Raw genomic sequence first — 16,974 nt, 5'->3', positions numbered from 1 at the left:
TGCATGGATGTTGGACTTGACTTTTATTGTGGTCAGTTTCCTTCCGTTCCTTCCCAGAGAAACGCCTTACATGAGCTAACACTCCCACGGGACTGCACCGTATGTCAGACTGTCTCTGAAAGCTTTTCCAAAAGGAATAAAAAAAAAACTTAACGGAAGCATATGGAAAAGATATTTTCACCAAGGCTGCACCGCATTGGGTAGTATAACAATGGTTCCTGAAATAGTGACGAATAGACGGCCCAATTAATCGTCAGTCGCTTGAAAAGTAAACGCCCCACCTCAAATAAAAACATATTGACGGATATAACAACTCTTAATATCAACATACTAAACATGACAGGAGAGTTTGAAGAAAATAAGCTTTCTGGAGCAAAAACTGACAGTCAAAGGTCACATGTATGCAATATTTTTCTCCTGTCTGTCTATTTTTACCGTTTGTTTTCCTTTGAGATGCCATTGTGGAATTTAGACTTTTCCAGGGTGTTGCGCCACATCTTTCCAAAATCAGAATAACAGGAATGTCCACAGTTGATAACCCAAACTTTGCTCTTTGGTTAGAAAACGGGCCTCATTTGTTGGGCAACATTGACTTTCAAACAAACAAACAAACAAACAATCTTCAAGGCATTTTTTTTCCTTTGAATGCCTCTTTACTGCTACACTACACTTGGAACGGTCAAACTCATGTATTTTATTTAAATTATCCACAAATCATCCATCAAAGTCCGCACAACAGATGCGAGCCAGCAGGTAGGAAAACTAACTCTTACTTAACAAATCAATCAAGGGCCTGCAAACCCTGCATGAATTCCAGCCGCCGCATGAACTTCGGCATGATTTTCCAGTCCTGACAAACCTCAAAAATCTTTTGACGTCAGCCTCACGCACTGCAAATGAGGTGACAGTTTTTTTTTTTTCCTTGCTGACAGCTGGGGAGATTTATGTGCTGCTGATGCCTCGCCGGTTTCCTAATCACAGCAGGGTTCATCTGGTTGAATGGCCAGCCTCCAATTTTGACTATTATGATTAATCTTAATAATAGCGTTATATTTATAACACCAAAACACTGAAGTGGAGTTTGGGAGCACTTTGCTAGCCATTCGCACCAAAGTCTCTCTTTTCTAACTTTATTCAACAGCAGTGCGGTTCCAACAGCGTGTATGTATCTCCAACTCACAAGTCCTCCTCTTTGTCACGAGATGACCGCGAGATGCATTCATGTACACTCCGAAAATCACAATAATGTCGTAATTATGCGCTTATGTGTGGTCTAAATAAACAGAAAGACCAAGAAAAACAATAAGTAGTTATTATCACTCACTAACCTAAAACTCTTACTGCAAAAGTGCAATTTGATGTATGTGAATATGCTCGGAAATCCCAGGTAATACACTCAAAATGTGAATTTAACTTGAATGACTTGGTGTCTTTGAACGCATCGCTTCATCACTCATTAGTTATACTGTAGCGTGATTGAAATGTTGCTATGAACATTAACAAATGTTACTATACTACTATTACAGAGGCAAGTGTGCTATCTTTTAGCTTAGCTTAGTTAGCCTAGTTAAATTTTCACTTCATTTGGAGCTGTTAGTACACACAAATACATGTATCTTTTTGTTTATAAATTACAGTACAAATGAGCATATTTCACACAGTTGCAAATGTTGATTAATCATGATTAATTAAGTGAAAAATTAATTGATTAAAATTTTTAGTCATTAGACAGCCCTATTTTTTTTTAAATTTGAAGTATCACGACTCAACAATTGTAATTCAAAATTTGAACGCCCCTAAGTTAGTAATATTCAGAAATATGGAAAAATGTGCATCAAAAGTTGGCGGCGAGACTTGCTAGCCTTTATATGCACATTTTGTTGTGTTTACAAGGCATTAGTGGTGAGCTTCTTTTTACACTAAGAGTTGGCACATTAGATAAATGAGACTGTTATCATATTGACATAATCTTATTATGGTAGTTAACTTTTTTTAAATGCTACTTAACCATTTGCATAACTGTATCGGGAGGTGTGAAGGTGCCAGTTATGACACAGGAACGGATCATTTCCACCATTATTGTGATTAGACATCTCAAAGCAAACGATATGATCTGTTTTTCTTTGGACTGGGATGTTATGCTAGCTTGACGCGACAAAGGGATGAAGAAAACGGTTCTCTAGGACAAAAAAGCAGTTCATTGCACATCAGCCGCTACTTTTAAGAGAAAGTAGAAAACTTTCAGGAGTTCTTCAGCACCAGTGGTCGTCCTGATTGGGGCGTGGCGGTGGGCGGGACGGAGGCGGGGCTCTACAGGGCGGCGGACCCTGAGGCGGGGGCGGCAGGGAGACGGTGGGCAAGGAGAGCGCCGAGAGGGACCGGGCGTTGTTGAGGGGCGGGGGAGGCGAATGGGGCAAGGGTGGGAGAGTGGAGGTGGGCGAGGGGGGCAAGGTGAAGACGTCGTCTGAGGGGGGATGTTGGCCACCGTGGGGCAATGTGTAGATGGGCGAGGAGGGATGCTTGTAGATGGGATAGCGAGCAGCCGGGTAGGACTTGGTCCGGGTGAAGTTGATGCACTTGCCCTGGAATGAAAATCGTACTTTTAGTCACAGGTCGGTGTTTTTTTTTTTGACGAATCAATAATGAGACAAGAAGCAGCTAGCTGTCTGCCGTGGTATCTCCAGCCACTGGCAGCTTTCAACAGATGGAAAGCCACATAAAAATGCCTTGCGTGAGTAAATGAGTGTCATGGAAGAAAGGAACATTCCTACCCAACCCGCCATGCTGACTCTGGAAGCTGGAGGAAGCACTTTTTTTTTTTTTAATGACTTCTGCAGAAGAGCACTGTCTCCTGGGGAACATTATTATGAAGAAGCTTTTGTTGTTCCCCCTTGTCTGCAAACGTGTCTGTTGTTCTTATACAGTTGAACCTCTGAAGTTAAACACAATTTGGGCTATAGAGTCCGATCCCATTCCAATATCGCAGCCTTGAATATCGGCCGATACTCGTTAGGTAATAGTTAACTACCCTAACTGACAACTGTGAGTGCAGTTACTTCATCAGATTGTGGACTATATGGATAAATAAAATTAAAAAAAACATTGTTGCCACTGTTCATCTTATTTTATTCTCTTATATTTAATGTCTGCATGTTCTCCCGTGCATGCGTGGGTTTTCTCCGGGTACTCCGGTTTCTTCCCACATTCCAAAAACATGCTAGGTTAATTCCTACTCCAAATTGTCCATAGGTATGAATGTGAGTGTGAATGGTTGTTTGTCTATATGTGCCCTGTGATTGGCTGGCCACCAGTCCAGGGTGTACCCCGCCTCTCGCCCCAAGACAGCTGGGATAGGCTCCAGCACCCCCGCGACCCTAGTGAGGAAAAAGCGGTAGAAAATGAATGAATGAATGAATGAATATTTAACGTCTCACCTTGTCTCCAGGATGAGGTCGCATAACTGACACTCTGTCATAGCCTCGTCTCAGGAAAACCCACAGAGCGTCCAGTTTGCCCTGTAAGTACATGAGACACACATAATTCAATTAAATGGCTGTGTTCGACATTCTGTGTGTGTGTGTGACTGCCATGTCCCGCCATGGCAAGTTTTGATTGGTGGAAAGAATGTTATTCTTGTGAGGAGTAACACCTGCTGAAAAGATTCCGTATTTAGGAATAAGCTCAGTCGACGTCTGCTTCTCATTACCAGCTGACTGATTCATTAGAAAACACACATTACTTAACCATTTCCTGGCAAAATGGGACACCAATACTGGCTGTAGATCAATAGGCATCCTAAGTAGTTTTCAATTATTACAGTACTGTATTAAATATGGGCGGCATGGCGGTTGAGTGGTTAGCGCACAGACCTCACAGCTAGGAGACCAGGGTTCAATTCCACCCTCGGCCATCTCTGAGTTTGCATGTTCTCCCTGTGCATGCGTGGGTTTTCTCCGGGTACTCCGGTTTCCTCCCACATTCCAAAAACATGCTAGGTTAATTGGCCACTCCAAATTGTCCATAGGTATGAATGTGAGTGTGAATGGTTGTTTGTCTATATGTGCCCTGTGATTGGCTGGCCCGCCCCTCGCCCAAAGACAGCTGGAATAGGCTCCAGCACCCCCGCAACCCTCGCGAGGAAAAAGCGGTAGAAAATGAATGTATTAAATGTGGTAGGTTTAACAGTAGGCTTTTAGGTGCTTTGGAGCAGGACTCAATAAGAGTGTCCAAAGTGCGGGCCGGGGGCCATTTGCTTGTTCTTTTTAAATCCCAGGAGACATCTCCCCCTTTTAACGACATAAGGATGTGCTGTCAGATGCAGAATCATCTTCCACTATCATTCATTAGTGGTGAGTACCTATACATTTTATAAATAAGAATGTATTTAATGTGTGTGAGCCATGACAAGCCATGTGTCAAATGTGACATTTTTATGGGTGTTTCAATTACGTTTTCGCCATTTTGTGTGTGGTCTTGGAAGATAACCTAATAGCAGGTTATATACTGTACTGTGGTTGTGGTTTGTAATGGTGTGGAGTTGAATGTATGTCATATAAATGCGAGCACCTTGATGGGAGAGTACCACTTGTGAGAGTGTGTGGGTTTTCGCACGAAGTAGTGCGGCCGTGACGGAGGAGGCAGCTCTGGTTCCTCTTCAGGCATCACAACTCGAGCGTTCTTAGCTTTTTCCAACTTGGCTCCCTCCTCGGTAGAGCCTTTGTCACCCCAGCGGACCTGCAAGGAAACAACCAAATTTTTCCTCAAAAGCTACCAAAAAACAAACGATTCGGCAAAAAAAGGGGTGATGTGAAATTGACCTTGAGCAGTCCATTACGCAAATAAGTCATGAAGCCTTCAAACAAATGCGTATTTTCCATCAGTGTCTGTTTACAGGAGAGAAGCCTCCTGAGATGTGCTTTTTAACTTGTGTCGTCTCCTTGACGTTTCATTATCCTGGACAGATGTGTGGCCCCTCTTGACCTCTCATTTGTGTGGTTCAGCTCGCAGTGTTTAAGCGAAAGTCTGCTGTCGCCTGTTATTATGAAGCACAGTCTCAGCTGCAAAGTGCATGTAAATGCTGACAGATGTGGTCATAAAGCACGGCCAAAGGAAGAAATGAAGTGTCATAGCAACCCACAGATGCCATGTCAGTATGCCCCCTAGTGTCCACATGAAGCATAGCGGAAGTGGAAGACATTCAAAATTGACTTTTCAATGATGCCCCAAAAGTATAATGCGTCTCCGCAGCCTATTTATGAGCATCAAATGTGACAAAATTCTATTATTTCCCTCACTTGCTCCACTTTTGAAAGAACAGGCACTCAAACTCACTTTTGAAGTGTTTCATGATGTCATGACACTGGCTCAAACTCGCCCCCAGTTAGCTGAGCCCACCACTCCCAAGTTTGAAAAAAAAAAAAAAAAAAAAAGCCTTCTCCGCGCATTTTAAAATAAATGTACATATCCTCGATATGTTTTGCCTTGGGAATGCCCTTTCCACTTACCTCCATTCTTTTGATGCCTCCAACACCTCGACCTCCGTAGTACGAGGCATCCACTGTGGGCCATCTCTTCTTGTGAAAGTCATCCTCGTCATCCTTGACAAGAATGAAAGTCCAAGGGTTTTACAATTGCAGCATAGAAATGTCAAACACAATGTTACGTTTAGTTTTTAGTAGCCTTGTTTGGCATTCAGGATCACTCTGCTAATAACTACTAACCAACTTCCATAACAATGGGGAAGAGCCTATTCAGTAAACATGCATGAGTATGAATAATAGAGGCGTACTGAGGAGATGGGTGTCTATGAAATGATGAAAATCACTCACAGAGAAGTCGTCCTCTGATGGCGGTGGAGGCGGCTCATGAATGACCTGCTTGGCAATTACACAGGTTTTAAATTAGAGATCCTGAAAGGACGTTATGTTTGTTTTGTTTTAATGTTACAAGGCACTCTCTTTAAGTATGATGGTGTTAAACACAGATCTTTTTTACATAAAGCTCTTGCTCGGTTGTGCAGGCGTACCTAATGGGTATTACTGTGCATTGTCTTACCACAGTGCAACAGAGAGGCCAGAACCACCACAGGAGAACAATGATGAGCAGGAGCAGCAGGATAAGCAGAGCGATGGCCACAAAGGTCCCGTCAGACTGGTCAGAAAAACACACCCTTGTAACTTAGTCTGATTTAGTCTACCGGAAATGCTCTTAATTACAGCAGGGATTGCAAACCGGTCATGCTACTCGTATATAATGTGGAGTGCATGAGAAAATGTAAAGGAAAATGTCGGCCTTTGTTCTGTTAGAGAAGGTGCAGCTGTAACCCACGCCAAGCTAAAACTAAAACACAGTAAAACCCCCGACGTCACTTCCTGTCAACCCACCACTCAGTTTCCTTAGGGAACACATTTATAGTAACACACGTGAGAACACGTATTTATGTATTACACGGCTTATTTACTCTTAAGTCTACTATATTGGGTAACACGAGTGTATAGGTGACTATAGGGGTGTTAGTCCGTGTATAGAGGGCTCTAAAAGCATTTAGAAACAGGTTTTCTCTACTCTAAAATATTCAGTTTATATACATATATATGTATATAACAAATCCTTTTTTGCAGAAGTTCACTTGTAACAGTCGAGTCTGGAACCAATTTTCTGTGATAAACGAGGGATTACTGCACTTCATTTTAAGATACACATTGCATTTTTTCATCATGTTCCTTAAAACAGCCTTTTCCTATGTCGTATATCCATGGAGAACGATCTGGACACAATCAAATCCCCCCTCCGACCCCCAAGGCAAAAAATAGAGAATGCAAACCAAGAGCAGGAGTGTTTTCACAAAGTAATGTGTATAATTGATAGCAGATACACACACGGGGAATTAGACTTGGGCGTCTGACAATTGATGACTAAAATATTTCTCCATCCGATTTGGCAGTGGAGGTGGCAACTGACCTGTGGCTTGTCTGGTTTGAGTCAACATTTTTTAATTTTTTGGGAGGGATTTTAGGGCGTCTAATTTCATTTTATTATGCATTTTGACTGTGCACACTAAAATGAGGTTTAAAATAGTACCTTCCATGATGTTTCCAAGTACGGGATGCTGGTGAAATGCAGTAACGTATACTAGAAGGTGTATGTGTGGCAGATGGTTTTCAAATCATCCAGGATTTTAAGATCGGTGGGAGATAAAGTGAACTTGGCGTCACCGGGAGGCATATAATGTAACGGTGATGTCAACGCACAGCAGGAGAGTGAGACTTGAGTTTTCTTCTGGCTCTTAGCATGATACTCACACAAGTGACAGCAGTAATGGTGACAGAGCTGGATATGAAACTCAGGCCGTTGTTCATGCTGACGTGGAGCGTGGCGGCCCTGCAGAAAACAGCAAGCACGCGTGAATGAGATTGATTATATTTCCTGTTTAGCGGTGCAGCACTCTAGTAGTTTTACGCTCATTGGAGTAATGCATTTTACTTACATTCCTTCTTTTTCCAAAATGGGAGCTGGGCACAGAAGGTAGGTGTCTCTCACCACCAAAGGCCTTTTCACTGTGCAATGATAATTAAAGCCAAATACAGTAGGTCAGCATGTGTATTCTATGGTTTATTTGTTTGTTTATTACATGTCATATTTAAACACAGGAATATGTTTAAATTGCCAAAAAAAAAAACTGAAATACCGCATTCAACAAAATGAGAATTTTTACAAAGTGATGCATTTTTGAAGCAATGAAAGCATCAAGAGATTTTTTTTGTCTTTGTCACTAAATTCCTGCACTTCCCCTTTTGCAAGTGAGAAAGGAGGCCAACGAGCAGGGCTGTGGTTTGTTTACACTGGGTCCAGGAGCAGGGTGTCAAATGTGTGCAAAGACGCCGCTCCTTCTCGATGGGATCCACATCCCCCCTCCCCCCTTTAGACATCTGAGAAGGCTTGAATGTTATACCAGCTGATCCTAAGCAGGGTGAGAGGGGACAACAGAGCACTTTTTCCTCACCCATTACCCACCAGACTGGTCTAAACGTAAACAATGGACAGGTTGATGTTTTTGGCTCTAATATCATAGAGATACTACATGTTGTTATATACACACTTTTACTGCATTCAAATTTGAGTTTTTTTAAGTGGTATTTTTGATAGCGTACTAAAGAACAGACTGTATGCATATTTTCGTAACAAAACTCAAATATTTGTAACCAAAACTCAATCTGCTGTGTTTTTCTTTTACATTCTGCTACAGTATATTTGCCAGATTTCACCAAAAGCTCGTAAAACATACTTTGAAAGAAACAAGGAGAATGCAGAGCAGCAAGACAGTACTTCAAACGCCTATTCTCTTACAAATGTATCATTTCTGAATGAGGTCATTTTAACTCTGCTCTGTGTAATGTTCACATTTGAGCTAAAAGTGAGCTGAGCTGAACCGAACTATGTTTGGTGCACACGACGGTTCAAATTCTGGCATACATTCACACTCGCCCAAACAAAGCATACTTTGCAGAACAAACATAACAAGTGTGAAGGCACCCTTACTACATCATACACTCCGCTCTTCCTTCCTCCTTGTGTCTTTGTTGACTGCCACAGCAATAAATCAGCTAAATCATCGTTTTTATTTGCTCTATAAAACTGTGTTTCAAAAACAAATCGCGTGTCTGCCTAATAAATACCGCAGGCAGCAAGCGCACAGACTTGACAAACATCTCGCCAAACTCCTGGGAAATCTATCTGGCTCTTCAGCTACTTAATTCGCTCCAACGGACCACTTTTACCGCCAAATATGCTGGTTTGGCTCGGTTCTGGCTCGGCACTGCACACAGCAGAGGGCTTTGCGTTTATATACAATCCACTTGAAGGCATCTTAATTGGAGGGGCTTTTCCCCTCGAATACAGGAACAGTTGGCAGCTCCAAGACGAATCATTTTTGTGCTTTTATGTATGAACTCGCTGCACTGAGCCCCATTAAAAAATAATAATAATATGATCTGTTGGAACAGGTACTTACTGAAAGTCACTGTGTCGTTGATGCGGAAGCTGCAGAGGACTTTCTGCACATCACGGGCGTGGAAGAAACCATTTCCCCTGATTACCACCTGGAAAGATTCTGAGGTAGCATTGAAGTTATTGAAATAATCAGTCCTTCTGTTGTTTAGTTGGCAGAATTGTTATTAAAAAAAAGAATTCCCGCCAAGCAACCTCTTGTAAACAAGGCAGATTTACAATGAAAACGGATTTCGAATTTGAATCAGTCATCGCAGTGGCGAAAAGGCTAAAAATAATCCTCCTTACCTCCTGCACAGATGCTGGAGGGCTCAACAGCCAGAATCTCAATGCATGACCTTTTCAGGATCTATAACATTAACCATAAAACAAATTTAAAAATCCATTCCATTAAATGTATAGTCTCTGCTAAATACTGTATAAATACACTCCTGACATTTTAGTGGTACCATGACCTTTAACTGCTTATTAATCCGTTTCAAAGTGTTTGTCCAAACTGAATCATGTAAATCCTATACTTTGTCTCGATCCAGACATGCCAATAAATGTTTGGCCATGTATGGCTAGTCCTGTCTCCCTTGTGTTGAGGTACAGCAGGGGTGTCAAACACGCGGCATTTGGCCCTCAGGACACTAGTTTAAGGCCCCCGCCTTGATATGAAAGTTTAATATTAGTGCGGCCCGCGCAAGTTTGATATGGATGCTGTATGGTATCATGTACCCAGAAAAAATTATTACGTTTGATTAATGTTCATGTTAAAGGTTAAATAACTGTTAATAGTTAACCTCCCTATCCGTGTGGAAGTGGTAAGTTTTTGGCTATTTAAGTTTAAAGGAAATAACTTGAAGGCTACCGTTTAGGTCGCTCGCTCTCTAGTTTGCGAGTTAGCATGTGTCTCAAGACCCTGCAGTTGCGCAATATGTTGTAAATAAAAAGAGTATAAATGTGACTATAGTCGTGTTTTGTCATGTCTACAGGGCTCTAATAATGCTTTAATTTTAATCTGAACAAAATAATTTGTCTACCCACCAACTATACGTGGTTTCTTAAGTTTTTATTATTTGCCGTTTTATTATTATTTTATATTTATTTATTACTGATTGATTGATTTTCTTTATTCTTGATTTGTTTATTTATTTTTCATCTTATTTTGTGCAGAAAAATAAAAATTAAGATATTTGAGAACAGTGGAATGTTTTATCAGAGCTTTTCTTGTAGAAAATCGGAACTAAAGCAAAGTTTTTTTTAATTTTTTTGTTTTTAATAAATGCGTGCTTTTTTTTGGAAAACCTGATGCAGCCCAGTCTCACCCAAACCCGAGCTCCAGTGGCCCCCAAGTAAATTGAGTTTGAGACCCCTGAGGTACAGCCAAGTCATGGGACTGTATAGATTTATTGTACCCAACAAATAAATTAATTCCCAGCCATTAAAAGCCACTAAATAGCTGGTGTACATTTCTTCTTTTCACCTCAGGATGACCCACAGGTGGTCAATTGGGTTCAGGTCTGTAGGAGACGCACTTGGCGACTCCATCACCTTCAGCTTCCTCACCAAGGCAGGTTTGTTTGGGCTCCCTGTCATGTTGTAAACCTGTCATGCAGCTTAGTTTCTGGTGGAATTTGGGTTTTCCCATCAATTGTCCCACTGTCTGCCCCAGACCATGACGCTTCCACCATGTAGGCAAGACACAATTATCTTGTGACTCACGGGACAACAACGGCTGTGTGTGGTCATTTTCAGCGGATAGTAAGTCTGTTTTTACCGGATCTGACGGGAATGGCCACCAAGTTTTCAATGCCATTGTGGAAAGTAAGTCACGTTTTAAAACTTTTCCCAGCAGACAACAAACACACAAGCGGTTTGGCTAATTAGCGTTGAAGCGAAATGCTTTTGTGTGTGAGAACTTCACTCACATACCGAGTCAATGACCCCTTGCAGGGTGTGAAATCCATCCGTCACGGGGAAGACATGGTCCTGGCTGTCGGCAATGGTTGACAGCTGCAGAAACATTTTGCGCCATTTTGATTATCTGTGGCACATAGCATTCATTTGTACGCTATTGCTGTTGTTCGCTTCATTCACCTGGGTTTCATTGAAGTCTTTCACTCCCACACAGTACACAGTGGCACCCAACTGTCGCGCTCTGCTAGCCTGGTTTGTTTAAATAAGCACAAGAAAACATCAAACGGGTTAACGTCAAAGGTTAAATCACTAAAAAATGCAGCTGCTTGGTGGGTGGGTGGGTGGGGGGGGTCATTTAGTGATGGAACACACCCATCAACCACCAAGTTCAAGAGTGTGTTCACATTTGATATGTTTGGTTTGGTTAAAAGGAACACAAGACCGTTTGAGAGATGAACTCTGGTTGTGAAAATGACAACAGAGAGCATGCAGAAATGATGAAAATATGCCGGAAATGTTTTATTGCGGCCAGACCAAGGCACACGTGTGCAATCTTCATGTGGTCTAATCATGTTGACATGTCACGAATATGAGGTAGATGTATTATATCGGAAAGGTACGATTTAGACAGATTAGTGAGGGATATTTGAGAGAAATGGGCCTTTTGTGTACATAGTATTTTTAAATCTTTGACTTCATGAAAGATGGAAACAAAAGCCAAAGTGGTTTGTTTATATTTTTGTTGTGTGTAGTTCTCTTGCCTCTCTTTGAGCCAGATCAAATTGATTTTCTCTCAGTTCGCCGTCTGTTAAGGCTATGATGACGCTGGCTGTCCGGTAGCCTGGAACACAGACACATTGAAAATGTGCTACTTAACACAAATAGAAACTTCTTTATACAAATATGTCTTTGACTCTTGTGTTACACCGGTAATCTTGATACTAATTTAACATAGATCATTTGTATGGTTGCAGTTGTCAGCATTCATTATCTACACTTCTGCAAACTACAACCACAAATACACACGCTACTGGTACTGGTTTACAATGGATGGACACAGGAACTCCACAGCAAAAGCATATCATTAAAAGTGGAGGAAAAAAATCTTCGACTCACCATCACCTGTCGCGTAGTAAATTTGTTGACTGGCCTGAGAACAGACGTTCAGGGAATTGGATAAGGCAAGTTTAATACTAACAACTCAGCTCTCAAACAGTTCTCACTCTTTCAAAGCCAAGGTGCATGTAGGTGTCTCCACCCGGTTGGACCATTCGGAGCTCCGCCAACCCGGCTCGTATTTGCTCTCTGGATGGATAAAGAACCAAAAAAATATTATGATAAAAAGGACTAAAAACAACCATAAAAGACTGAGGAGAGTGTGTGTTATGTGTTAATGCGGCACCTGTCTTCTGTTAGTGCCATGACTGTCCGTCCTTGTGTTGAAAAGACGATGAAGGACATCCTCAGTTGTGGACTTGACAGGGAGAAAAGAGACTGTTAATTTATGTGTTTGTTTTTTTTCTTGTTTTTTTTCTTGAATCCTTAATCCACAACAAATACCTGATAAACTTCTGAGCCAGATGGTCCACAAAATAATAAATTTCATTCCAGTAATGTTGGACGCTGCCAGATCTGAGAACACATCAACAAGCGGACATTGTTCATATACATTTATTCATTCATGTCCATTGAAAAATACTATTTTTATGAATACTATTTTATAGTACATCAGATCTGTGGATCAATTGGTAGTCCAATGGTGTGTATTACAATTCTTATGGATGCAATCTTACAAAAGAAAAATACTAAAGCTATGGATGTAATATTGCAGTGATTGTCATGTTATTGTCATGTTATTGTGTTGGTATTTTATTGTACTAAGTCAACATTTTCTTCTACTGGTTTGTATTCTGCTTCTAGTTCCTCCTTCCTGTGGTGGGCGGAGCAACTAAGCACACCTGCATTGCATCTGAAATGAGTAAGTCTCCTATGCCATGCTTTGTTGGCAAGTAGTCGCTGGATTATTGTTGGGTGTAACATTCATGCTTTCTCCGTTTCGCTCATACGTAAGGTTAATTTTTGTATGCTGTCAAATGTTTACTTCACGTCACATCATATCGCCCGAACACATTTCACAACGTCAATGACAGTGGATAAAAAATCTCGGATCTGCATAGAATTTCCAGTCCACTCAAGAATGTAATACTTTGGCCCACCCCTCCAATAAATGTCATGGAAATCAGCCCAGAAGTTTTTGTCCGTGAAGAGAACTGATCAAAGATGGCAGCACCGACACCAAATACATTAATGTATTTAAAATATACTTTATATACCACATTGACCCAAATATAAAAATGTTTTTTGCCTGGAAAAGAGTCAGCAAGTAAACATGTGGCTCCAAACAACTTCTCCCCCAAGCAAGTCAGAGCTTTTCTTCCTGTCAATCACACATACACCAGTAGCCTGGTGAAAGAGGCCTACTCAAAAAAGACAAAAGTGCCTCAAACAGAGGAGTTACCATGCTAACTTCAAGATAATGATAGTCAATATGGTAATGGTAATTTGACAAAAATATAAACAATCAAATCAAAAGAAGCATTCTTTGTCTTGCTGCACTGCTCCGTTTCTCTCTCTCTCTCTCCTCCCTCATGATGTTTTCATTTATCATCCTGTGATGTGAGTCCCATAGTGCTGAGGCGGCCAAAAACGCTCTTTGGAACAGCTGGCTCTCATGGAGAAAGGGTTCTTGACGCTTGGGAGGAGATGTGGGCTACAGCTGTCCTTTTAGTGACGCGTGGCTGCAGTTTGACTTTTTTTTTTTTACTTTTATCACAACGATTGTGCTACCGATTGCAGTTGTTTATTGACTTGCATGCTTGACGGCAGTTTATTACTCAGTGGACGATACTACTGTTTATTCAGAGTGAGGCATGGATTTGAGAGGAGGTGTTCATTTGTACAAAGGAGATATTTATGCATACAGTATATGCACATATGCTTTTTTTAAAACATCTTATAAGAGTTTCTAGTTTATGATAAATAAATTCATTAGTCTTGGGTCCCAAAACACTCATAAAAGTCCAAATACAGCAAACCATTTTTACACGTTTTAAGCCGTCAAAATGTGTGTCTATTATGGAAGTCAGCAGGACCAAATTGGTCCTGAAGGTAAAGAGTGTAGACATATATGCAACTATCATATTCTATATGTACTGTAACCTGCTTTGTCCCCAGACCCGACCCACAGTCTACCAAATAAGAGCGTCGACAGCGGTAGGCATGGAGCTGAAAGACGCAGCTATCAACAAGATGTCCAGCCCAACCCTTAAGGTGTCAGGTAGTGAGGTTTCCCGTAGTACTCCCGCACAGCTGCACCAGTTGACAGCCCTTACATATACAATTTTCAATAGTGTAGAAAAAACAGTAAATGTTTTTGAAATATCCTTGGAGGACATCTCAATTCCTTGATCAAGTACAAAACAAATTGCACTCACTTGTCCAACACAAAGTAAAGGTCAAATCCTCCATAGCAAGACGACCCAGCTTCCCTATCACCCTGGCTCTGTCCTGCAGCACCAAGCACCAGCAGCAGCGGCACCACCACCACAATGCCCACTTCCACACCAAGCAGGACCTGCCTGCTCCAACGCTGGGACATCCCTTGGAGTAAAAAAACAAAACAAAACAAAAAACAGTAACGTTAAGAGATCATCTCCGGTTTAAAAGATATCTTCTTTCAAAGTCTCAGCAGTAAGCTCCTGCGATGCAGCTCGCCATGCTGTGAAGCAATGAAGTCTGCAATCAAGACCTCCATCTCCTCAGCAACAGATGTGCACAGGAAAGAAAGGGGGGGAGTGAAGCTTCAAGCCGGCCTTCCTTCTCCGGTCTCCGCAGCCCAATCCCCTTCATTAACTAGTGCTGTAACCTCACACCACATAATACATAACACATATTTTATCATCTTCTTCATAAAATAACAGAACATTTGTTAGCATTACTTCAAATTTCTGCTGAATGTGAAAGTGACATCCTTATCCATCAGTGCCACCTAGCGGTGATTATGTAACATGCAGTTCACTTCCTATTGATATTCGAGTTGCAACAGTTCTGAGTGGAATAATAGCTTTGTTTTCAAAATGGCGACGTCAAAAAATAACAATTTCAAAAAATAACAATTTGATTGTGCAGGTTTGCACCAGAAGACAACTGAATGACGGAGACCGGATCAACAAACGGCATACTTTATCACCACCCACCACAACAAAACCAATTGGTAAGCTTTTTTTTTTTTATGGATTTTAACACACATTTTTCAGCCATGAATGATTACCTGTATTTTGTCATTGATGCCGAGGGAGGGGTCTAATTTGCTCCTGACGCATTCAAGGATTAGCTCATGGCTAACGTAGACTTAGCCAGTCACAGGTGCAAGTAATTACTAACGAACTAACGTACAAATTATAGAAAAACTGTTCACCACCACTTTTAAAACCATTTCAAACACCCGCTAAGAGGATATACCCAGCTAAATTGTCTTCATAACTTTATTACTTGTATAATGTCAATACAAGACCCTGTCATACATTCACGTTTTATCTTCACTGAATGGCTACAGTGTAGTCATAAATAATATGACAGCGTATTAGGACCACATTGAAAAAAAAACATTTATAGATTTATGACAAGGTCGTAAATTTACGACGAGAAATTTATTTTTTAAATTTGAGAAAAACAGTCGTTCATTTACGAGAATAAATTTTCGAAAATTTTGGAGAAACAAGTCATGTTACAAGAAATATATTTAGGGGAAAAAATTCTGAATATTACAAGACTAAAATGGTACATTTACAACAATAAAGTCGTAATATTACCATAAGTGTCAAGGGGTCTTCCTCACCCCGCCTCCTCCACATGCCAAAGGTCACGTGAGTACCCCCTTTTCATAGCTGTCTCAGACAATGCCTGTGACATAAATATTACAGGGTTGTTCTTGTCAATTCATGACCTTAATCTTGTAAATGTACAACTTTATTCTCAGAATATCACAAGTATTTCTCATAAAATACTCTCTCCAAAATCTCAGATTATTTTAATACTCCGTCATAACAGGCACTGCCTGAGACAACTGAAAAGGGGGAGCTGATGTGACGTCTGGCCTTCAGCAAAGGTAATATTACAACTTTTATCCTTGTAAATTTACGACAAACTATGGCAATTATTGTACAGCATTGTTATATACCCATCCATCCATTTTCAATGCCGCTTATCCTTATTGTTGGGGTGAAAATGTATTACATTACTACTGGTACATAATGTTGGGTTCGAGGACCACCGGGAATAAATGCTGTGCCAAATAACATAAACATGCAATAACTACGGGCTTTCTAACACTATATTATTTTCCTATACAATAATACTTTTTATTTCCAAAATTGAGACGCATTGACGAACAATTTGATATAGTAATTTACAAATATCGAACAAAACTTTGTAATTATTCTTCCTTCAAGTTTTGGCCCTGCCCCCTGACCGGAAACTGCCATGGCCTGGTGGTTGTGGACAAGAGCAATCTACTTTTTTTAAAGACTACTGCAAAAACACTGCAAACAGGACATGATGAAAAACTGTGCTGTATTCCCCCAAGTCAGCATTATCTGCTTACATCTTAGTGCTTTTTCCCATTCCAAGCGTTTGGGTGGAAAACAGATGTTACTGATTTGCTGACAAAGAGTCTATTTTTGCAACTACATTTAGCCCAGCTATGTTTAGCTATATTGAAAACATTTCATGTATCATAATAAATAGTTTATATTGCAGTTGTTTAGCGATATTAAATTACCTCCTACTGAAACTGTTTATAATATTATGGTCCTCAAATTCAATCATCAAACATGCCAAACAATGAATTAGTCAATTATGGAGTCTCAAGCTGTTTTGGGGTTCCCTGCCACTCGTGACATCCTGTACACTTCCAAACACACACTCTTCTCCGCAGTAGTTGCCAGGAGACTGGAGGTCATTGAGGCCAAGGCTGAAGCAGTCATGGCTGTGAATTGACTTACGAAA

At 40.8% G+C, this 16,974-nt stretch overlaps 1 protein-coding gene across 2 annotated transcripts; it reads right to left on the bottom strand.

Moving 5' to 3' along the window:
• Positions 1 to 7: 7 nt before the first annotated feature.
• On the bottom strand, positions 8 to 15,451 carry antxr1b (ANTXR cell adhesion molecule 1b). 2 transcript variants are annotated; one of them, XM_058049261.2, is made up of 19 exons: positions 15,239 to 15,451; positions 14,403 to 14,568; positions 12,469 to 12,540; positions 12,311 to 12,382; positions 12,132 to 12,213; positions 12,025 to 12,058; positions 11,670 to 11,749; positions 11,089 to 11,157; positions 10,924 to 11,004; positions 9,295 to 9,355; positions 9,011 to 9,109; positions 7,487 to 7,556; positions 7,302 to 7,380; positions 6,055 to 6,150; positions 5,829 to 5,876; positions 5,505 to 5,597; positions 4,567 to 4,734; positions 3,435 to 3,515; positions 8 to 2,582 (listed from the first exon to the last, which is right to left on the bottom strand). In XM_058049261.2, exons 2-19 carry the CDS (start codon positions 14,564 to 14,566, stop codon positions 2,253 to 2,255), a joined length of 1,779 nt encoding a protein of 592 aa, XP_057905244.2. In that variant the 5' UTR covers positions 14,567 to 14,568; positions 15,239 to 15,451; the 3' UTR covers positions 8 to 2,252. The 2 variants fall into 2 exon arrangements, with proteins under 2 accessions (XP_057905244.2, XP_057905261.2); XM_058049278.2 differs by having other exon boundaries at positions 5,829 to 5,873.
• Between the last annotated feature and the right edge of the window lie 1,523 nt (positions 15,452 to 16,974).

The sequence above is a fragment of the Doryrhamphus excisus genome, linkage group LG10 (assembly GCF_037039965.1).
Source record: "Doryrhamphus excisus strain RoL-2023G ecotype Guam linkage group LG10, RoL_Dexc_Guam_v1.1, whole genome shotgun sequence".
NCBI lineage: Eukaryota > Metazoa > Chordata > Actinopteri > Syngnathiformes > Syngnathidae > Doryrhamphus > Doryrhamphus excisus.
Note: the sequence above shows the minus strand (reverse complement) of the source record. Positions and strands in the feature narration are given on the sequence as shown.